The 25,179-nt window shown below is 38.2% G+C and overlaps 1 protein-coding gene across 2 annotated transcripts in view; it reads left to right on the forward strand.

Moving 5' to 3' along the window:
• Window positions 1-1,353: 1,353 nt before the first annotated feature.
• ctnnal1 (catenin (cadherin-associated protein), alpha-like 1) overlaps window positions 1,354-25,179 on the forward strand; it is a 72,368-nt gene continuing 48,542 nt past the window's right edge. The window contains exon 1 of one of the 2 annotated variants that reach the window (XM_082187061.1): window positions 1,354-1,700. In XM_082187061.1, coding sequence (XP_082043187.1) covers window positions 1,605-1,700 — 96 coding nt within the window. In that variant the 5' untranslated portion in view covers window positions 1,354-1,604. The remainder of the gene's footprint in view (window positions 1,701-25,179) is intronic. The other variant, XM_082187060.1, reaches the window with a different exon arrangement.

Here is a 25,179-nt window from a genome sequence, read left to right on the forward strand (position 1 = left end):
CATCCCAAATATACCTGAAATAAATTTACAGTTAATCTCCTGAGAAGATCAGTCTCAGGGGGAATCGCTTTCTAACCTGAACACCTCTAGGCTTTCACAGCCTTTGTGAATAAGAGTGCTTAAAACATGATGTCCATCCCAACCTTTTAGAAATATGTCGGCAGATGAGTTTTACAGCCTATTGCAAACAGTTGAGAAACACTGAATCGCCTCATTTCATTCTAAAGGGACTGAGAAAATCACAGGCTGAGACATTTGGGGCACGGTCTGCATTTGTGATGAGATTAGTAACTTCAATTAGCATTTAATAAATGGACTATTGTTACTTCAGCAGCACCACAGAAACGCACGGGAATGAGCTGGTGTGAGATGGTGGAAATACATTATGCACCTTGGGAATAATAATTCAGATCGCAACAGTTGCAGCACGTTCATTGTGTTACAAAAAACTTTTGCAAGGCAGTGAAACCCTTCAATTTAAACTGCTCTCAGTGATTTCAGTTTATTATGCTGTATTGGTGCAACAAATAACTGTACATTTATATTAGGCCTACTAAAGCTTTTGCAGCTTTTGTGTGCAATGAATGTAGTGCTGACCAAATTTTTTACAAATGTTGTCATGTTGTGTGGATGTCATTAGATTTTATTGGACAACAAATTGGAAATGCCAATACAAGATGTGTCTTCAGTTTTTTGGTCTATTTCAGGCAAATTCCATATATGTTTTTGGAAATATTTTAATTGTATTTTGTTCAACGAGAAACGGAATAAATTGAAATAATATTTTTTCATATATATTTGATAAAAATATAATTTTAAAGAGTTATTAAAATATAACTATGAGGTTGTAAGATTAAGGTACAGTCATTATTATTTGTGGTTAATTCATTAGTTACTTTTAAGGAGAGATTTGTTTTTAAGATTTGTTAATTGTAATAATTTAAATATTATAATTTTGTTATTTTAATATTATTTGAGTTAAAGCCTTACTGGTGGGGGCTGACTGTTATGTAAGACAAAGGTTGGGAAACACTGTACTAAAAATCGTTCCGTCCACTTTTGAGTAGCCTACACTTTATGATTAAAGTGAACTGAGATATTGACTAAAAGCTGCATGAATAACTAAAACAGGAAGATGAAATGTGAGTGAAAAAGGCAAAAACAATAATGAACAGAAAGTAGAATAAATAGTTGGGTGAGATAAAGACTGTCCCTCATATTGTGCTGCCTGACAGTCTGCTTGTGATCGCGCGCGCACACACACACACACACACACACACACACACACACACACACACACACACACACACACACACACCCTCGCTCTCTCTCTCTCTCTCTCTCTCTCTCTGGGTCTGTGTCGCTCTCGGAGACTCGCACTCGCCAGCGGTTGCCTGCAGCAGTCAGTCAGTCAGTCCTGTGCTTGTAGTTTGCTATATTGCATGTACCCTACATGAGCAGTCCGACACTCAGAAGCGAGTGCGCGTGGATTACAGTGCAGAGCACACGCTGCTTTTAAACTAAACCAAACAAACGCTTGCGGCATTGAGAGACTCCAAAACTCAGTGTTGTCGTGAGCACTCGTGGGGGTCGGATCGGCGGGAATGGCTTCGTCTCCGTGCGGCGGTGGGAACTTTGATTGCGGGCTGGAAATCCAAACTCGCTCGGTGGAGCAAACACTCATCCCGCTCGTGTCTCAGGTGAGTCCGGGTCAAAGAAACTTCTCGGCGGGGTTATTAATCATCCAAAACCCACACCAACCACTTAAATAAACCAATGTGGGTTTTGGGAGAAAAAAAGGAGGCTACTTTTCCGTTTTATGTGTAAAGGTTAACCAGAACACTGTCTGAAACCTCAACAACTACAACACTTCACCATGGTAAAGAGTTTTCGTCAGAATGCCATGCTTGCTACAGTTAAAGTAAAATAAACTAATATGGGTGCCGTTTAAAGTTTAAACAGTGTAGACTACTTCAATATATTTATGTCATCTGGTATTTTAATGAATGTATTTTTTAGATGGCAATGATGGCAAATTAAGTTGCTTCAGTTTAATTGGCGATCATTGTAGTAATTATGGTATTTTTCCGGGAACTGTGGTTGCCATGTTAAGTGTCAGGGAAGTTTGTTCTGTATGTGGCAAGGTCATATTCTGATGAATGAATAAGAGTGAAACTTTGCTTCAGATTATTTGAGAGGATGGTGTGCAAGCTTCTCCAATTAGTGAAGAACAATTATGAAAAACTGTTTGGATTTGACCTAATCCAACATTTATTTAGTACAATAACATTTTTTTTTTTACTGTAATCAATGCAGGCTATGACATTTTCTGTCATAACACAAGAAAGGTTGTATATGCTTTCATTTATATTTTCATTTATTTCTTTTAGTCTTGTGTGTCCCCTGAGCAATGCACAGACTGAAAGCCAGTTTGGAACAGCATATGAGTGAAGTGACAGATTACCCATCACCAGTTTATATCACTCCACTCCAGGTGCCCTCCGTGCTTTACATTTCCTTGCTCTCCGGGGTGCCTTTCCCAAAAGCATTGTCAGCCAACATTGCAAGTTCTGTTATTAGCAACATAGTTCAACGATTCTGTGTGAACATTCGCAAAAAGCTTTGCAAAGTCGTGTGGTTGGAACTGCAGCCATTAACGACAGTTATGGTTTAAAGAACAGAAGTGCATCATATTTACTAGTACGGTTTTGGGAATAGTTGTGTCTAACTAATTCCTCCAATGATGCATCATATTATGGTAGTTAAGCAGCGAATTACGCAGGTGTACGAGAAACGGCTACACACTTTCATGGCAATTGTAACTCTTCTTTTTTTTAAATTAGTGGCTAGTTTGTATGAATTTGTACAATATCATTCATACATTTTCGTACGATCTGCTCATGCCACTGACGGGTTAGGTTTAGACGCTTATGTTTTTTTTCTCTAAAAATCTTACCTTAAATCACATTGTACAAATTCATGTCAATTTTTAAAATATTTTTCATGAGATTGTAAATGCATTCAGACTCTCAGTCCGCATTTACACTGCAGGTATTGATGCCCAATTCCGATTTGTTGATTATATTGGATTTTTTTTGACAACCAGCTTACATCTTATTTTAAAAGTGACCCATATCCGATATCTACATTACACTATACTTGGTGAAACAACCCAGACGTACTGACCTGAAAAGGAAAGGATTCAGACTAAATGATAATACAAGCTTTTGCTTTCTGCTGCTCCATCTTTAAAGGTCAGCATAACATTGGTCTCTTAAGGTGGAGAAAAAAAAGAGAAGAGCCCTTGTTGCATGTGATCACGGTTGGTGTCACAGAGTCGCTTTTTCTATGGCATACGACTCGCATTGATGGGAAAATCCGATCTGTCTGCTTGCATGGCAGACGCAAATGAACGTATATGATTCATATCAGATTTACTTCCACATTATGAATGAGGCCTGAAACAGATCTGAGAATATTAGAATCCATGTGCTTTTTTTTTCTTGCTTAGAAGGTAAATTCAGCCTCAGTCTCTCTTTCAAACAGTCCTTTGGCTTTTGAAAAATGCCAGTATCGGTATGATAAAAGCAGTGAAACATCCCAGTGCTGTTATACACTATAGTTGCTTCTGTAGTCTGATTTTAACTTGTAATCTATTATAGTACAGCATTGATATAATCTATATAGGGATGCACCGATCCACATTTTTTCACTTCCGATCCGATCCCGATACCTGAATTTGGATATCGGCCGATACCGATACTATTCCGATACCAGAGCTGTGTTTGCTTTAATATTATTATTATCATTATTGTTTATTTTATATGATGCTGAAATAAACTCCTCTCAACAGGCAAGTATGATATGTAGGCCTACATATTTATGCATGTATGGTAAGTATAAGGTCAGAAAATGAAGTCAAAAAAACAGTAAATCCTGTTAACAGGAAAAATCCCATTCTGAAAACAAATATGCAACTGTAGGTCATGTCAATATTTATTACATTCCCAAAATGTCAAATACTTGAGTCTTGAAATATAAGAAAAGTGCAAGTGTAAACATCTTACACACACACACACTATCTAAAGGGTGATCCTCGCTCCGATGCTGTAACTCTCTCGATGAATGCTCGATCAACATCAGCCATGTGCAAACAGACAAGCGGATTTCGCCTCAGACGCGCGTCAATTTCGCTTCAAACTTTTGCTTTTTACGAGCGTCAATTTCGCTCTGGGCGCGCGAATGGATTCAAAATATTCAAGCGTCCAACTAGACGCGGCAGACGCGAATTTGACGCGCTATTCGCGTTTGGTGTGAACGCACAGTAACGTGGTGCTTTTTTAAATGTTTGATTGCATTCGTTGTGTTGTACGACGCGAGGGAGCTTCAACGAGCTCTGAATTACGGCTTTGCAAACATTGCATTTTGCTGTCTTGCTCTGCGGTGTTTCCAGTGTGAAGAATTTCCACACAGCGGCCGCAAACTGCGGAATGGATTTCCTGAGCGGTGGCGTGTCTCATAACTCTGTGTCTCATTGAGCCGCGCCTCCGTTCAGGAAATCCATTCCGCAGTTTGCAGCCAGCTAGCAGACTAGGCGGCGGGAATCATTTTTGGAGTCATTTCAGCAGACAACGTTAAAGCGCAGACATGACTCAAGGATATCGGATATCTCCGCAGGTTGGATCGGGAAAATCCGATACGTGAATTACGCTGGTATCGGTCCCGATACCGATACTGGATCGGATCGGCCCCATCCCTAAATCTATAGGTTCACAGCTAACAGCTGCTGATTTCCATTCGTCATTAAATAACAGGAATGGTGACACAACTACACATGTGTGATGTTCTGGAGAACAGTGTTTTGGTTTTAAAGCATGTGATACATTTTTCATGTGATTTTCACACACACATAACGGCTATACACTCAAAACCCTCCCCAGGCACTTGGTTAAAGACAAGCCTTTAGATTTGACATGATTAGAATTTCTATTGCTCAAGTAAATGCTATTTCACAACCATACAGAGGGCAAGGGTGGATGGTTGGATGGATGGGTGCTTCATTCTAATTGAAGTTGCTTTTGTATTGTGATGGGAATTGCTTAAACGTCTTTTGAAAATGTTGTTTAAAGTTCACTAGTTAGCAGGGATCACTAGGATGGCTGATGGTAATAAGGCTGAAAGGTCAGTGTTAGAACAAGACATGCTAATCGGCCATTCAGTGGACATTTGGGTAATAGGACCTTTTTCAGAGCTTTACAGATTCTGGACAATAGATGGTCAAAGTGGCCTTAGTCACAACCCTTCCCCCAACCTCAGTTTTGTCAAACATGATTGTGCTCTCTCTATAAACATTCACGAGTTCACACGTACATGAAATCAGATGTAGAAATGTATGCGTATTTGGCATGCTATCCGAGAGAGGGCTCAGAGCTCGGCATTTGGCCCGAACCCAGAGTACCCTTGCCCCCCCCCCCACACCCCCCTTGACTGGGATAGAAAACCAGCCAAGAGTGAGGTGATGGGGTGGTGGAGGGATGCTGTGAAACTGTCATGGGACAGAGGTGAGGGAAGACTATATGTATACCGGCTTCCTCTTGTGCTGATTGGTTGATTACCTGAACGTGCTCCTCCCGAACTTTGTTACATAAAACTTCATATAATGATGATACAAATGTAAAATGTTGTCTTGCCTGCAACTGCCAAGTTTTCTAGACCGTATGCACAAGTCTGGTTGTTGCAATGTGATAAGCACAGTTGGAGACCACTTTGAAATTGTTTCCAAAAAAGAGATGGTTCTTTGATTTGTTCCATGGGGATTGGAGCTGAATCAAAAAGTACTCGATAGCCAACATTCATTGTGTTGCGTGATGTTTGAATGTGAAAGTGCCATTATCATCTCAGGTTGGAAAATTGTTTGAAGGACAGGAGGTTGAGTGCAGAGGTCAGATGTGTGCCCTCTCTGGGGGGTGAGCATGATAATGGGAGGAAATGAAAGCTCTATGTTGACGAGAAACCGTTTTCAGAGCTTATTTAGTGACACACACACACACACACACACGCACACACACACACACACACGCAGGCACTCCCCCAGTTATCCTCTCTGATATCAGTCTTACATTCACATCTGTGTAATTACTGCTGTTATCCTCCCAGGCCAAGATCAGTCTTAATGTGTTTTGGCCCGTTGGCCCACTCATGCAACATATGAGACCTTGTTGACAATAGCTTTCTCTGTTTTTCTTAAACTACTAAAAAATGTGATGTAGTAATGAATAAAAAAAGCATGATTACAAGAATAAATTTTTGTAAACCATACAAAGTAGTTTGTCATAATCATTTATTATGAATCTTTATTGACTTATTAATAAATAGATTATAATTCCGTAGAAATGTTTGCGCACCAAAATAATAACATCGTTCAGAAACATGCAGAAAAATTGTGGTGCGACACTCCAAAAATGTAATATGAAATAATAATGTAATAAAAACATTTTAAAAAGTATTTAACATTCTATTTAGGCCCACTCTTGAAACTTTTTGAACACACTAATTTATAGGCTGAAAACTGCAATTAAGTCAGCTAAAAACACTCATAATAACTATCATAATAATTTATTATGTTTCAATTTAACTATGGTCTTGAATTTTGAGCCTAAGCCAGGACAGGATTTATGAAATTACTAAGTCTTTGATCTGATCAGAATGCTTTTAAACTTATGTGACAAGAAGGCTTGTTATTGCATATTTGTGCTAGCCGTGTCCTTATTCTGAAGGACAAAGTGTAGTTTTCCAGAAAAGATTTCAGCGATAATTGGCTAGAAATACTTTCTCTGCTTTAGTTTATTAGTTTGAGCCCTCGTGCTTTTGTAAGCGCTGTGCCATCTGCACTTTTGTGAACCGGTGAAAGTAAGAGATTTTTTGTGTGTTCAGTTAAGTACACAATTGGGCCAAAGTTACATTCCATATGCAAAGCCTCCGCTACCCCTCTCATGTACTAGAACATTTATTTTGTCAGGGATACAAAGCTGTACTGTAAAAACACATCATATATACCCTTGGTGGAGACATCATCAAAACTGAGACACTGAGTTACATGTAATCACAAGAGAACTTCTGTTGGATGAAATTACATCTTGGGAAGCATTGTTAGGATAATATACCAACTAGGAGCAGAAAGGGTAAACCAGTACCTCCTGTAGAGACAGTGACAAGAAAGATGAATGTGTGCTCAGTGTAAACTGCCAAGGATTACGTGGCCAAATACCCTTCAGTGCCTGAACAAAGCAAACTTCATGTTCAGTATGCGTAAACTTATGTGTGTGTGAAGGCATGTTCTCTGTGTTTACTTGACTGCATGTAGTCCTTTGTGCTCCACGTGTTTGTTTAACTAGTGGAGGTGTAAAAAAAGGAAGCCAGAACTGATAAGAGCCGTATTGTGAACTACAACCTCCATCCAGAAACTTTTGTAGCTGTAATTGATCTACCGTTCATACCATGGCAAATATACAGTACCAGTCAAAAGTTTGGAAACGTTACTATTTTTAATGTTTTTGAAAGAAGTCTCTTATGCTCATCAAGCCTGCAGTTAAAAAAACAAAAACAAAAAAAACCCAGTAATATTATGAAATATTATTACAATTTAAAATAATGGTTCTCTTTTTTAATATACTTTAAAATGTAATTTATTTTTGTGATGCAAAGCTGAATTTTCATCCGCAAGTACTCCAGTCTTTGGTGTCTTATGATCCTTCAGAAATCATTCTAATATGCTGATTTATGATCAATGTTGGAAACAGTTGTGCTGCTTAATATTTTTTTTATAACCTGAGATACTTTTTTCAGGATTATTTGATGAATAAAAAGTTAAAAAGAACTGTATTTATTTAGAATAGAAATCTTTTGTAACAATATACACTACCGTTCAAAAGTTTGGGAACAATAACTATTTTAAAAAAAAAGAAATTAGTACTTTAATTCAACAAGGATGCGTTAAATTGATAAAAGGTGATGGTAACGATTTATATTGTTAGAAATGTTTTTATTTTGAATAAATACTGTTTTAATGAATAAATGCTGTTAACGTTTTACTCATCAATGAATCCTGAAAAAAGTATTCCAAAAAAATATATTAAACAGCACAACTGTTTCCATCATTGATAATAACTGAGTATCAAATCATCATATTAGAATGATTTCTGAAGGATCATAAGACACCAAAGACTGGAGTACTTGCTGATGAAAATTCAGCTTTGCATCACAAAAATAAATTACATTTTAAAATATATTAAAAAAGAGAACCATTATTTTAAATTGTAATAATATTTCATAATATTACTGTTTTTTGTTTTTATTTTGTTTTACTGCAGGCTTGATGAGCATAAGAGACTTCTTTCAAAAACATTAAAAATAGTAATGTTTCCAAACTTTTGACTGGTACTGTAAGTGACAGTGAATATTTAACTTTAGTTTTTAAGTGGTATAGGGCTGCATGATTGAGGTAAAACATTTTGCAAAATGGATCCATGGTTCTCTTACAGGGGACGAGGCCCACTAGGGAGCCTCAGCAATTAGGTGGGACACAGGGTAATTAATAAAACTTATGGATGGTCGATTAAGTAAGGTCATCATTAGAGTGCATAGACACACGAGGAAAAATTAAGCGAGTGCGACGCAGTTAAGTATTACGCTTTAATACTTCAATTAGAACACACCTAAATGTCTTCAAGCCATGCAATGGATTAGGTAGGCTAGCCATTTATTTAGAAACATAATTAACCAAGGGTCCAAAAAAATCCTCTCAACATGTGATTTTACTGAACGTAAGAACTAGCCTACTTACTGTAAATGCCACTGTAAAATTACATAGAATAAACAAGTCATAAGATCCTGGTTAGGGTGGTCCTTATCAAGTCCCTTTTTTCTTTGTTGCAAAATGTTGGTGTCTTAACCTCTTAAACTGTTCCTTTTAACTTCAAAATTAGAAATATGCAAAAATGTTGACCAAAAAAATGCTATTTAGAGGTTGCTCAATCATGTGGAAGATTGCCTTTGTTAAGCTGTGCGGCGTTATTGTGAAATGCAAGTAATATTAAAAGTTGCTGCAAATGAACTACATTTTATTGAAATCAGAGCAACACTGACATGACGACAATGACAACAATCTCAAAAAAAGCACAAAGTTTTCAACAATCCCTCATTTCTGATGCTCAGCATGACTTTCTGCAGTCTGGATAGATCCGTCGGTGATCTTCCACCACATGAAGGAGAAACTGCAATTGTTCTTCAGAGTGTGTGAGATAGCCATTGTATTCTTGAATCAGAGCCACTCCTCTCTCGGCGTGATCATCATTGACTACTTTCATTGCATGTATGGTTGCCTGTGCCTCCTGATAATCTGCTTGATTCGGCCAAAGTTCCGGGTCAATTTCAAGGAACGTAATGTAATTTTTTAAACCAAAAAATGTGCTCTAAACCCAAACAATAACCAAGGTCATCAATAGAAATATGTATTGATTCCACCAGGAAAGTTGAATCTGCTAAACCGGGTCATGGATGGATTCATTTGGATTTAGTTTCTACAATAAGTAAACTGAGATATGTATCTAAAATATGTATCTAAAATACATATTTAGGAATATATGGTGCATTAGATGCTTTTATGGAGATTTTTTTGGGAATTTTACTAGCCAGGTACGATACCAATTCAAATGACCTGTTTTTACGAAAATCATCAAAATCTCAGAAAGTTTAAAGCTATTGAGCTACCAGTAATTATGTTACTGCCATAAAAATTGGCATGCTGTATTTTCTTATATAAAGGAACAATTTGAAGTGTTAAGAGCATGACAATTGGAGACTTTAAAAATAAGGACCACCCTAATCCTGGTGGATGAGTTATGATCTTCCAGCGCTGTTCCAGCTGTGCGCTCCTATTCTATGGCGCATGGTAAATCGAGACGTGCCAATTTGAGTGATCAAACCAATCCAAGTGTGACAGCTGTAAAACTGTGTCCGATTGGTGTCTACACGTCCCTACCCACCACACCCGAGATCCAGTTTCCATTGGTTCAACTTTCATATGACGTTGTAAAACACTGCGTCATGATCGCAACGCGAACGGATTCCTGAGATCCAGTTTCCATTGGTTCAACTTTCATATGATATTGGAAAACACTGCGTCATAATTGCGACTCGATCGGATCCCGGAAGTCCTATAACTTTAGCCAAGCAGCATGTCATTGTCATGCCTTGTCTTTTTCATACAAATATTTGGTATAGTTTGGTCTCTTAACTGAAACAAATGTGTTTGTATTCTGCTTGTTGAGACTTTTCACATCTATCTGTTATGTATGATGATTTTACATGACAAAAACGAGGTTTGTTGTAAACCTGAATGACTGTATGAAGAATGTTTTTTTTCCATATAATGAAAGATATTGGACACTGTTGACTCATTGTATGGACATTCAATGTATTGTATGAACACTTTTAAGTGTGTCTGAAGTGTCCAAATACACTTTGGCACTGCCCCCAAAAATTCTCAAGCCTTAAAGAGTAAGGTAATCCACTTGTTTTAGTTTAGAGAGTATGTCTGTTCTTAAATCGGAAGGATTTCCGGTTGATCACTCTTTGTTGAGAGACGATGATTCTGTTCTTTTCATGGCCATTCTGGGTTTCATCAGGTTTTCACAGCATTTGATAATTCCTAGCATAACCTTACCGAGGCGGCTCTCAGAAGTTGCCCGTCTGATTAGGGGTGCGACATACCCCTCAGTTTGAGTTTCTGCATCAGTGACAGCTTGGCTCCGCTCCAGGCTGTATTTACGTTACAGGCTACGGGACCTGTCATTGAGCAGGAAGAGATCTTAATCACCGCAAGAGTTTGATGGAATTCTTCCTCCCTGAGCTCACGCTAGTTTCAGGGAAAAATCTGGGAAAGAGGTGGGCTACCTCGGCCCCCCACTGTCTCGCTGTCACCACTGATCTTAGGGCTCACGGCTTATACTCACGGACAAAGAAGCTGCCAGTACGAAGAACAGGTCAGCTACGTTTTTTGTTTCCTATTGTTTTTCTATTCTAGCTGGGTTTCTGAATTGCCATGCTAATGTATTGCTCTTCAGTCTTTAAATGACATAAGCACATGGAGATAATAAATCTCTGTTTGTGAGGTTGGGCATTCACTGTCTTTCAGCATACATTGGCACTGGGACAGTGCTGGCTCAAGTTGCTGTGCGTATGGAATGTGAGGGGCTTGTGACAAATACCCACTTACCTTAACAGTAATTACAAAAGGCTCATTATTCTACTGTACTGTACATTGGCTGTGCAATGGTATATTTTCTCCCTGGACAACAGCAAAACTAGAACAAATACTCGACCTCCCTAGACAACAACAAAATCGACATAAGAAATGGTATTTTGCAGCAGTGTTGTATAATGATTTTGTAACAAAACACTGTAGTTTCTTGTCTCACAGCTGAATGAACAGAGCTGAGTCCCCAGAAGTGGCCTGTCTCACTTTGGACCGAGGTTTTAATGACCTTAAGAATTTCACATGATCAGTTTAGGATATATCTAAGGTTTCAGCCTGGAGGAGCCCAAATGCAATGAGACCTCTTCTTTTCCAGTCACCCAACACCTGACCTGTGACATCCATCACCTGTCTTGGAAACCTTAAGGGGGGAACCATAATGTCAAGGTCATATTTCATTCCCCCAACCCCCCCAAACATAATAATATTGTCATATTTGTCATAAATGTGACGATTAAGCACATTGCCCCTCTCCCACTTTTCTTCATTTGTGAGTGATCTGCAGATGGCTTTCTACAGTTAGTCTAGACCTCCTTGCTCTGCTCTCAAACCAGCATTCCTCTTACCTGTTGAGCTCTTTGCTCTTTCAGAAGGCTTATGATCTCAGAGCTAAGCTTAAATCACCCGATGCCAACACAATGTGCTAGAGTCTTTTGTGAAAGCATTTACCTTTCCACTGTCTGCTGGGGAACTGAAGTTACAGACAAGCTTTGTGAAAACAGCCATCATTTAAATACATAGGCAAAAGCCTGAAAAGACACCAGTGAAAAGTAAGCCTGCTCAGTGGACCATACTGCTAGATCTCACTATTCATTATTTCATTATGTTGAATGTTCATTATTTCATCAAAACCATTTTGGAGCGTGCAGACAGTCATTAGATCAGATCTATCCTAAGTAGCTTTTAGAAAAACGTATTAGAGCGACACCCTTAATCATGGTCTGTCATGGGTATGTTAACTTTAAAGTGGTTAAAAGCACAGATACGTCACCTGGTCAATGGGAAATATACGGTGAGTGTCTTTGAAATTAGATGGTGCATTGTAAATGCATGTTGACTGTCGCCAGAGCTCACAAATAAAAGTTCAGTGTTTGTGCACGGCTAACATAAAAGGCAGTGCAGAAACCAAACAAGAGCAAGCAAATCTTTTGGCTTGATGTTGAGGAGAGTGCTTATCCTTTTGATTCTCTCAGATGGTGTATCCCTCAATACTCCCTCCATTAGGAAGATCTAAATGCAGCTCCTTGTGGTAATTACTTCCATCAATCACGTCACTGTTGAGCTGAAGGGATTTGTGCTGCTGCACATCCCTACTGTTGTTGGACAGATAAATCCTGATAATACTATGTTAATGATGCTACAACTAGCCATCACAGCTTTCTTCTGATTACACTCTGGCTGATCTTCCTGAATGTTACTTACACTTTGTAGTACCCAAGAAGAAGGGCTAATATACATGGAGAGCGCTATCCGTTCATTTATATTCATTTTAATGGCAGTTGCTTGTCAGGTGCATGCAGCCTGGGAAATATATGACCTGGGTGTTGCCATTTGGCTGCTTAGGCACACAGTTCTGGATACATTTGTTTTGTTTTTGAGCCAATCACCTGAGCTGTGCCTTGGATGCTGGTCCGCTATTTCCCCAACAGGGTTTGAGTAGCTAGCAATTAATCTTCGTTTTGATGGTAAACAAAGTGGCTAAACCAGCCTGGAGCAGCATTGACATTCATGGTCTTTTCAGCTAGGTGGTGAAACATCTACTATAATATAATGGTCAACGGATTTTCAATGGAAAAATTGGTGTAGTTATAACATCTACCAGCAGGGGTTGAATGTGCGGGCAAAAAAGTCCATTGTTTTTTGTCAATAATAGCGTGCGATGAATGAAACAGCTCACAAACTAAGCAGCTTTCTGTTTGTCAACTTGGCGAATCCATGTGACCAACTTGAACACACTGTGAATTTTGTAAGGGGAAATCTTTCTAACCTAACAACGTTAAATGCTGAACAACATTGAATATGTCCGCACCTTTACAGCCAAAGTTAACCAATAAAGTCTAAAAATAGTTGATAAATAAGAGGAATTGGTGACAGAATAAAAAAACGAGAAGTCATTTCATAGATGGAGCCAGGTGTTGTATTTTTGTTTTCTTTGGAATAAAGTGCCCTAATCAATTGTTCAAAGTAAGACCAGGGAATGTATGTTTAAATAAAAGTACATGGTGCATTTTTTTTAATGTTGATTTAAAGTTGTCAAGATGTTGGTAGTTGGGAATCTTTTCCCATCTCTTGTGCTTCATTGAGGGGATTGCCAAGGTTTTTCCTGTGAGCAGACTGACTCCAAGATGACCTGGCTATGGTCACAGAATACACATATTTACTGAGATCTTGTTGGTCCAGGAGGCTAGTTTTATATCTTTATGGCCTCTCAGGGTGACAGAAACTACAACTGGTGACAGGTGGGCCTCACATTAATGTGACTGCCGGCAATGTTTTTTTTTAACTCAAGACACATAATGATGCAGGTTAGTTACTCTTCAATTAAAAAAAAAAAAGAAAAGGAAATTTTGTCATTATTTATTCACCCTAATATCATTCCAAATTGTTATGCTATTATATTTTACGTGAAGAATTTAAGAAATCCTTGAAAGTGTTATTAACAAGCTGAACAGCTCAGTCATTTGGATGAAGTCAAATATTGTGCATTCTGTTACATACTCTATTTTTAAGTGTGTTTATTGCAACACTTGGTTGTTCAAGCCTCTCATATGTTGAATGTCCCTATTTCAGACCCCTCTCTCTGTGTGTGTGTGTGTGTGGGTAAGGTACATTTCACTGTGCAAACACTGGTGTGGTCACTACATTCCTCAATGAGGCTTATGTTTCATCACTCTCACTGGATGAACGAGAATGTTTATGTGTGGCCAATGGGTGTCTCACTTAGTGTTGGAAAGGGGAGAAACAGGACCATAGGTCAGCCTGTCCATGATCAGGATACAGACTTGGTTATGCATAATGAGGGATATATTGACACTGGAGGACTACATGGACTCCCTGTGGTCTACCCACGACTAATACTGTTTTCTGAGGTTAGTTTGGTTTCTCAATGAAGGTGCTTTAGTTTTTAGTTTTTTGCCTCGGTGTCAATTTAAAACTCAGTTTCTCCTTTTTGGATGCCTGTTCCCACCTCAGAGTCAGAATAGTAATAAAAAGATAGGCTAATTGTGATTTTATTTTTCATTATAGTTACTTTATTTATACAAAGGTGACTTTATACATCACAATTTTACTTAATATATCTTTATTTTTTTACAATCTTGCTGTTGTACCATTGTTTCTCATTATTATGACCTTGTATCTCATAAGCCCTAAATTCGGACGGGATTAACTTTACAAGGGTAGATGGAGTAATGTAATTTAACCACAGGACGTCTGTAATATTAATGGCCAATTTGCCCGGGATAAGATATCTCAGTAAAACTAGCAGAAGTGGGAGGGGTAATTTGCGCATCGCCATCACCCTCCTGTCGTCATGTGCGTATTACGTTGCTTCCTGATATCACGTAATATCACACATATAACCTATATTTATATATATAAAACAGTTATGTCCAGTCCAACGATGTATTAATTAACTTCAGATTGGATTGTGCTGGTAATAGGCACTTAACTAACGCTAAAAGATGTTTTGTGCCTCTAACAAGTGCTTCGATCTTCTTTCTGATCTGAATGGTATGTGGAAAACACTTTGAGTTTTGCCACAGACTTGTCCCAGCGTCTAGAACGCAACTGAATGCTTTTTCAAGCGTCTCCATACTTGAAAAAACGCAGAAAACTAATTTTAAACAGGAAATGGCCAAATATTTACGTACATTTTTACGGCCGGTCTATTCGCACGGGATTATTATTACCTGAGGTAATTTTTCCGGACCTTTTTACTGAAGGTAAAAGTCGCCGTAATCTTTACTGACATTATCCGTAATGATTACTGAGATGGCACATCCGGACGGGACTAAAATCACAGAGAAGCTTTGACAATTATTACTTTACCCCACCTCTCAATGTTAAACTAGTCCCGTCCGAATAGGGCTATAGATGCAATTTTATACCTGACATATGACATATCATACAATGTGACTTCATATCTCAAAACTGCAACTTTATTTTTCATAATTGTGCCTTTATATCTTTATTTATGTTCTACAATGTGGCTTTACTTATTTTAGATTTCTCTTATTTACCCATTTTATTTTTCATTTGGAGTTGGAAACTGGATTCCATAGATCCTTCAGTGGAATTTAATTTGTTTGTTTACATAAATTTAAAGTCAACATGACATCAGAATTGACCTTATTTCCTTCTTTAATAATATTTCTGCTCTCCATTCTGGGATGGAACATCTACTTTTCACAATCCAATCAATTCCAGATAGTTAAAGTCATGTTCACTTTAAAGCCTGGATATTCTTCAACCAAAATTTAATGAACTGGTGTGACGTAATTTCAGACAAAATCAGGCCAAAACAAAGTTCATTTGGGGTCCGGAGTTCGAAACAGCTTGTCAAAGTGAACTTTCTGGAAATTAAATGGGGCCTTAAGAAGCCTTTTTTGACTTTCTCATGTATAGTTTCAGAACTGACGTGCAATAATTAATCAAATCATAGTACCAGCTGTCTCATTCAGCAGTGACATCATATCAATATCACATTTCCAGTTCAGGCCTATCAATTGATTTCCTAAGAGATTAGCAGATTAAAAACATTGGACTGAAATGAAAATCTGATTGATTAATACGGGCTTTCCAAGACACTTCCTTTCTGTCATCAGGCACAAGAGCTGCCTTCTTGATGGAGCTTAAGACGGACACCTTATTCACCAGGGATGACCTTTTTTTTTAAGTAGACTTCTGCTGTCTTTTTCCAAAGGCGTGATAAAAACGAGGTGATAATTGCAATTCGGTGTTGTCTTAATTTAGACTCTGGGTGATAATGAATTAGACAGAAAGAGGTCTGTATTGACTTTCACTCTTAGCAAGCACGATAACCCTAGGATGTAGTTGAAGTTGGGTGATAGTGATTTGCCAAAAAGAACTTGTTCCTGGTCTAACACCTTGCTCCTGCATGGACACTTTTGTTAATCAGATCAGATTTCAGAGTTTGGTTTAGTGCTAGGTTTCATATTTAGAACTATATTTGTTTGACACAAACACATTGTTCAAGGACTAACTAACATGTTGATCCAGGAACACATCCAGCTTGGCAAATCAATATCACCCTGTCTAATCTCATATGAAGTTACAGCACATTCATCCTTGAAATTATTCCTGCTTATTATGAAAGTTATTTTTTGGGGATTCCTTTAAAGCTTTCCTCTATTTATTGATGTACCTCTGAGACGACACACACTGCAAAGAGATCAGCTTTCCTTTTTTCTATTATGGCTCTGGAGTCATTTTTAAAATTCAGGCCACATTATAACCAGACATACATCTTAGGTAACAGTATGCCGGGTAGAAGGTGGAATCTATATCCAGGACACACCCTCTCACATAATAAAAAACAAACCCATAACCCCTCATCAATTCAAAGACACAGCGTATTTCACTCCACAGATCTACTTAGACATATACAGATGTGGTATATTAAGAGTTTGTATGCTGGCGGCATTGGAACAATGTGCACATAAGCTTTGAATGAACACTTTTACACAGTGTTTATAGCAGCAATAAAGCAAATACAAAGAGAATAAAGGGCTCATTGTTTGTGGAAAAGCTGTAAGACCACAATAATTGCATTTTGTTAGGTTAAAGGTACTTCTTTGATGTGAGCTGTTCTTTTTTTATCATACATTTGCAATAAACCCTCATCCTTCCCTTTGTAGTGGTACCATGTATCAGGTGGCAATTATATCACATGAATATGATTGTTATCATATACCATGATATTTATGTGGTACTCCTAGACTGACAAAGGATACCATAATATACAGTGTCAGGTCTGTTAGGTCCACGTGATGTAATTTTCGTCATAAGTTGTGTACAACAGCACATGCGCAAGGTGAAAGTTGAGACAGAAGAGTCCATTAGGTGGCAATGCACAGTTGTAATGTATTGTGCAGTGCAGATTCGAAGGGTGTGGAAAGAGCAAAACAAAACGGCATGCTGTTCCAAGAACAGTAAACAAAGCAGCGTATCCTTTTCCATTGTTTTGGTTCTTGTTCTAAACTTTGTATGTGTAGCACTTGTTTGGATTATCAGCAGTAATTAAGTAGCTTTTTACTTTATTATTATAATACAGATAAGAATTAGAATCCCGTCAGAAGAACTAGTTATCGCTATGGAGACGGCGGGTTAGCATTAGAAGCAACAGACAGACACGAGTCATTTAGAAATATAATACGTTTAATTTTGATTTAGAAGGAAAATAGAAAGTAAATAAAATAAAATAAATGACAGGATCACAACAATAGACAATACAACTGACAGTAAATTTTCACCTCGAGTGCACTCTTGTCGGTGTGTTCACATAGTCAGTTTAACACATAAGACAAAAATAAAATAAACAAATAAGGTATCACAAAAAGAGTATAATCTCTCTCTCAAATGGTCTTCAAGTGTCTCTCATGAAAAGTTAAATGGTCTCTCAAATCTGGGTGGTAGTTGACCGTACACCCTCAAAAAAGAAAGAAAAAGAAAGTTCTTTAAATTGGATTTGTCGTTTCTCAAGTGAGCTTCAGTGGAAACTCAAGGAAAGGATATCGAGCCTCCTCTCCACCACGTGATGTCTTCTTTTCTACAAACTCGCAGTCAACAGGATGTACAGAAGGTCGTGTAGTAGGTCTTCACGAATCAAGAAGGAAAAGAAAAGAAAAAAAAGAAGAAAAAATCAAAGGAGAGAAAAAAAACCTGGCCTCTGAATGACTAGCTCTCTTTCATACAAACACGTGACCAACAATGGTGACACTGAACTCTTTATGATCGATTTTTCTTTTGCTCTCACTCAGGCGCACCTCGAGTGTGATCGTAAAATGGCGTCGATGAACTGCAATGTACAATGGCCATGCGCGCTCTCACTCAGGCGCACCTCGTGCGTGATCGTTAAATGGCGCCCGTGAACTAGTATAATTTTTTCCTCTATTCAGTCGGCTTCTTGTTCAAAATGCATCAAATCAACTGAATCTCAATTTCTCAATACTTTTTGCAAAGATTTTAAACCTCAGATATATAAATTGGATCACGACGATCGGATTGCGTCTGCTCCTCAATCAAGCTCGTCTCTTGTCATCGCGCGCATGCTCGTTAACACCCATGACGTTAATGACAGAGCTCTCATTGGTTGTTCGCTGAGAATTTATTCTAGATTTTTTTTCTTAATATTCTTAATCTTAATAATCTCTTATCGACTTTTATTAAGGGAAAATCATAACTAAATTGTGTAAATTAAATAATTAACTTTATTAAACCTGTTAGGCTGTTACATATGCAACAGTGGATCGGCTACTTTTCTTCTTCTATCCTTTTGAGCGAATGTCCTGTTAATGACACGTGCTTCCCTCCGACGTCTTGTAGAGTTCAGAAAAGCAACTGCACTGCGCATGTGTCGAACTTGTCCAGTTGTGCTCATCCACGTTATCTTTGAAAGCTGTGTGAACATGACTATGTCCAGAACGCGGAAAATGAAGTAAACCCGGGTCTAGACACAAACCCTGTACATGCTCTGTGCGGTATTGGTTTTTAGGATTGAAGCATTTTAACGAGTTTGAATACACGAGCGCCGTACATGGAGCCCATGTTTTTCCATTTTTTGTTTACTTCATGTTACATTAATTTAAGCCATACTGTCTGTGTTTACATTAATACTTTGGCAAGACTGTCATTTTCATATTGACTTGTTACTGGTACTTTGGACATCCCTAGTCTCTTTGTTGTTTATGATTGGGCTAATTAAGATGGCCATGTTTTAAAGGTATTTTCAGTCTGTTTTCTGCTTGTGACACTCATAGATGCCCATTATACATCTCCATGTACCATTGTACACTGTTAAAGTGCTGTTCATTCATTTTATACACCCTTCTGACTTGTGGGCACAAGTTAAGCTTTTTTCAATAATTAATCGCTGGCATTAAAGATGAATGTGATGCTAGCTATATGCGTATCCACTTATCAGGAACTGAGCAGCTGGGCAGCCCTGTGCATTTCATACAAATGTCTCGATGGCAATGGCTGACTGCAATCTCAAAAATAAGAACAGAATCCTTGAAAGAAGCCCTCAGGACTTTTGTACAGCTACTGCAAATTTGTCTCAACTAAAGTTTTAGCTACATAAACTCGGTACACTTTAGTGTGTCTGCAGTACCTTAAGCAGATCAGTTGTTAAAGGATCTCCCCTTCCCTTCAAATAAGAGGGTGAATAAGCGTGTATATCTCTCCTCACGGCTCATCAGTCCGGGCAGATGATGGGGCATGACAGCCGAAGAGAATGGGCGAAGCACAAGTCCTTAAGGTCCCCTCCGCACTGCTAATACACTTTAAACAGAAATAGCCTGTACTCTTCCCACTCTCTGCAGTGAGTCACCAGTGAACACTCCAGCGTGACATTGTGTTATCTCTCCTGAGGAGATTGTTCCCAACATACACTAAAGTTGAAAGAAATGCACTTTTTTTCAGCAATTTAATTGGTCTAAAGAACTGTTTTTCAATGTATTTTATCAAATAAATGCTGCCGTGGTGAGAATTTTTTGGTAAAAATCGTATTGACCCCAAACTCTTAAATAGCAGTGTAGTTCGGCAAAGCCAAAGTTGACTCTTGTCATCTATGTGCTGTTGGGAAGTTCTCTGGGGTTCATTGTGAAATTCTCAAGCTAATAGTTTATTTGTCATTTAGCTTACGCTTTTATCCAAATCAATTTATGGTACACTTATTGCAAGAACATTCTGTGAGGTATAGTGTCTTACCCCATTAAGCATTGTAATTTTAAGTTGTCTTCTCAGCCTGGAGGCTTGATAAGATGGAATATAGCTGGCTGCAAATTAAATGGATAAGAAAACTTAATTCTTTAAGGAAACTTTGTCTTGGTAAGTAGTTTGTCTGATTGTATCTTGTCTGTTAAAGCATTTGTGATGAGGTTAGTGAAGACGGAAACAGTGTGTCTAACACAAAATATTAAATGAGGAAAAAGTGTCGGAGAATTTGGTACAGAACAGGGGCGATTCTAGGATTTTCATTTTAGGGGGGCTCAGCCCCCAATGAGGGTAAAAAAAAAAAAAAAAAGTTAGTTTATGGTCTAATGCTCATTATTAACTAGTTTCATTCATTCATCCAGTAACATGCATATGGCACGGTTTTATAATCACTGAGGTACCGAATGTGAGGTATTTAAGGGGGTTCGGGGGCATGCTCCCCCGAGAAAAATTAGATTTCTCTGATCTACATATGTGCATTTGAAGATGTTTTGAAGGCCAAAAAAATTGGATAACAATAGCTTAAAAACCATGTGCGGGCAGCTGTTTTTTTTCTCACCTCATCAGCATCACACTCTTTTTCTCTTTGTTTTTATCTTGCTCTGTCTTTTCCCCTCCTAAAGCTGAGCTTTGACTGATATAGGCTTTTCATTTTTGTCTGTCAGTGAAGAAAGTAAACATAGGGTCAACTGATTTCTCAGACAAAGCTACCAGGAAAGCTAGGTAACTAAGTCCATCTACAATGAAATATAAATTATTTTATTTTTTAAGCTTTTTAGCCTTTATAATCAACAATACGATTGGTTATTCATCAAGTCACCCCGTAAAAATGTATTTAATTTCAAATAATTTAACTAACCAGCTAATATTCATTAAGAATATAGACAAAACGTGTATTAATGTAATTGTCTATTGGCAATATGATTAATCTGTTCTATATTTATTTCTATTTATTAAAAATAACAACATGAATGATCAATTTGCCACTTCTATAAATCAAGTACTTAAAAGAAAATCACAAATCCCTTTACTCTACTCTTACTCTAATATATGTATCATGATACACTCCTCCTGATTCATTATTACTTAACTATATTTATTAATACAAAACAAAATAACTCCACATGATGTTTATCTCGGGCCATCTAGTGCTTTCAGACAATGATGTGTGTCTTTAATCATTTCTGTGCATGGCTGCATAATGTAATGCCGAAATACATAATAATATGTTTTAAATTTTAAAAAGTAAATTAAAATAAATCATGATCGTTTTCTAAAGTATGTTTTCATGGGTGTTAATCGCTTCATTTTTGTTGGAAGAAAAAACAACTATCACACTGTGATAAGGGCTGAAGGTGAACGCAGCGAAACGTATTGGTATTGGATGAGAAACCGAACCGTCCTGTGTTGCTCCCAATGCTCCAGTAACATTACATTATGTAAACTGCAATGCATTTATGACAAAAAACTGCACCGATGCAGATGGTAATATCATAACAATCTATCAATAAATGCACTCACACACCTTGTACTCTCTGATGTTCGCTCTGCTCCTTAATATGGAACCTGTTTTTTTTCTGCTTGTGTTTCTCTTGACTGACAACTCTGCATCTCTGAATTGCTGGCATGAAGCTCATTCCAAGGGTAGAGTAACATTTATAATTTACATTCTCAGACCCTCTGACTTTTCTTTCAAACCTGAAAAAAACATCTTGTAACAAGAACCTCAGCATATCACAAAATAACAGCTCTTCAAAAAATATTAAATAAGAAGTTGTAGGGCCCTATCTTGCACCCAGCGCAATTGACTTTGTACACCGACGCATGTATCATTCCTATTTTGCCCCCGCGCACAGCGGACTTGCGCTCGCGGGGGCGGTTCAGCGCAAAAAGGAGGCGTGTTCCGGCGCAAACGTTCCCTCATGCTATTTTGAAGGTTTTGAAAACAATGCCTCCACTAACCGAAAAAAACTAGTTTAAAGTCAGTGGCGCGTTGCGCATGTTATTCATATGCTATTTTAGGGGCGCATGCTTGGCCATAATCAATGAAGCGTGTGCACAACGCGCATACACTTTGATTCTCTAATCTACACAGAAGCAGCAATTTTCATTTTTTGCAAATCACACATTATTATGAAAGATAGATAGATAGATAAGATAGATAGATAGATAGATAGATAGATAGTTCATTATCAAAGTATACATCTAGCTTACACATTTACCCAAATTATCATACGCCTGTTTAACCGAAGTTAATTTGGGTGTGTTTCTCCATCCCCAACGTCACTTCTCTGTGTTTTACGGCCCTGACGAGAACGTTGGTCTCCTCGGCTGTGAACCGCTCCTGGCGTGCGCCTGGCAAATTCGCCGTTATAATAAGAATCCGCTTTAGAACAAGCACGCCTGCTCTTAAAGGGAATGTGAGATGACGCTCTGATTGGTTTATTTCTAGTTACGCCCAAACCACACCTATGAATAATGAAGCTACTTCAGACCAACCCCTTTTAGATTTGCGCCGGGCGCAAGAGTAATTTATCCCGCCGGTATAATAGCAACAGCGCCCAAGACCCGCCCACAAAGTTACTTGCGCTTTGCACTTGACACTTGCGTTTTAGATCGTTAAAATAGGGCCCGTAAAGTTGAAAACCCAAAATGAAAATGTTCATAATTTCTCACCCTTATGTCGTTCAAAACCTGTACAACCTTTTTTTCCCAACTTTTTTCTTCAACACATAAATAAATGTTTGAGAATGAACTGACCACTCTTTTAAATAAAATGAAAATTCCAAGCTCTAAATGACCATGCGCCACCATATAAGCACCATAAAAGTGGTAAACATGAACATATTTTGAAGCCATGTGATAGCTTTATATAATATATATTGACCAGATGTTGTATGGACTACTTTAATGATACTTTAATGATACTTTAATGTTACTTTTGCATCCTTTTTGAAGCTTTTATGTGTCCATCCTCATTCATTTCAATGAAAGTCAAACTGCTTGGGTGAGTAATTGATGACAACTTTAATATTTGGACGAAAAAGTCTATCAAAAGCCTTTTTTGAAAGCTCACTAGAGCATCCATGTGTTCATCATAATGCAGAAGGCTACGAACATTATGTTTTCATATTGTATCAGCTTAGCAGATCTGAATGTGTGGCTTCATGAACACGAAGATTACAGCTCAACTCATGAAAATGCTGCATGGCTGGTGTGCGATGAAATGGAAATTTATATTCATTTTCACTCTCTATTGGGACACCTGATACATGAACTCTGAGGACTCGACTGTCATCTTTGTCAAAGCTGGAGGAGAGAATGGTTTTCATGTGTACCGTACGTGACCTCTCACTTTTTACCAAGCCATTAGAGGGTGAGAAGGAGATTTCTCAAGAGGATCACACCAAGGAAAGATTTGCTTTTGGAATATGTGGAAAGACGTGATCCGCTGGTCAATAATGGTGAGACATCTAATCTTCAATGAGATTTTTAATTTGTTTTTGAGAGTTTTAGCTCATTGTTTTGTGATTTTATAGGGTGTTCTGGTAGTTATAGGCCCTGTTTACACCTGGTATTAAGATGCATTTTGGTCGATTGGATCACATTGGACGACATTAAATACATTTCGTCTAAAACATTTTGAGCTTTTGACCACTTCCAGAGGTTGTCGAAAACGCATTAGACCAGATTGCTTTCGTAGTCTATACGCTCATGTGGTCGAATGCATTCAAAAAGCCACAAAACACCACCTACTCTCTGCCTACTGACTTAATGCATAACCATTATGTGAAAGGACGCTAGCCAGATGGGATGGGACGCAAGTTTGATTTGAAGACGAAAAACATACCAAACACAATGTTATCGTACCATTCCTGATTTCTAACTCGCGCTCACCGCGTTCGGCGGGGTCTTGCGGCTTCAGAGCAGAAACTAAAGCTGATGTTCTCTGTATGTTTTTCCGTGCGCGTTCATTTGTAAATTAGGTGAGTTTATTTCATCCATTAGATCGAAAGATCTAAAAAAGCTTATACATAGACCCTCCCCTTGAAGAAATCAGGACTGAAGTGGTTGAAAGTGTACAAATGAGATGGATTAAAACACCAGTTGTATACGGGTATGTCTCCCTCATCTACTTGTGATCCGATTGTCCAAAACACATCTTAATACCAGGTGTAAACAGGGCCCTAGTGTGTTGCTAGGTATTCTGGGTCGTTGCTAGACAGTTGCTTACTAACTTAATCAAAGCAATCCAGCCACAAATGATATTCTTGTCGCTTGAATATAAAGGCGTCTTTAAACAGCTGAGTTAAGGCTTCACTGTGCCTGCTTAAAATTCAGTGTTAAAGACGCAATGTCATAAAAGTCAGATTAAATTATGCCAGTTCTGACCCGCACCTCAGCCCCTAATATCAAAGTATACAGTTGTAATTGCTGTTTTAATGCATTTGTCTCCTCTGAGCAGCAGTAAAGAGTCTGTGGAAAGACAACTAAATGCCACTTTAAAAGCACTTCTGAGCCACCTTTGCAGTGTAAATTTTGAAAAACATTCACCAATTTTAGTGTCTACTTGGCAAAAACAGCATTACAAAATGAAAACCAGAAATTAGTTTTTACATTTTGATGTTAAAGAATGAACTTGAGGATTGAACTACAGACCCAGCCCTTTAGATAAGTGTGGAGTGTTTGACCAGTCCTCCAAACCCAGAGTGCACCTCAGGATGCTTGTTCTGTGCTCTCTCCGCCTTAATGTACCTCACCTTTGCCCTCTATTTAATGGTGTACTCTTACAGTAATGGCAAGGTCAGAGTAGCGGTGTGCTTTTGGTATTTGTGAGAGAAGTTTCAGTGTGCGGTCACGTTGCCAGCAACTCTCCCCCTCGCGACGGTAATCACGCTTGCGTCAGA

This window comes from Leuciscus leuciscus, assembly GCF_965113295.1.
Source record: "Leuciscus leuciscus genome assembly, chromosome: 12".
Lineage (NCBI taxonomy): Eukaryota > Metazoa > Chordata > Actinopteri > Cypriniformes > Leuciscidae > Leuciscus > Leuciscus leuciscus.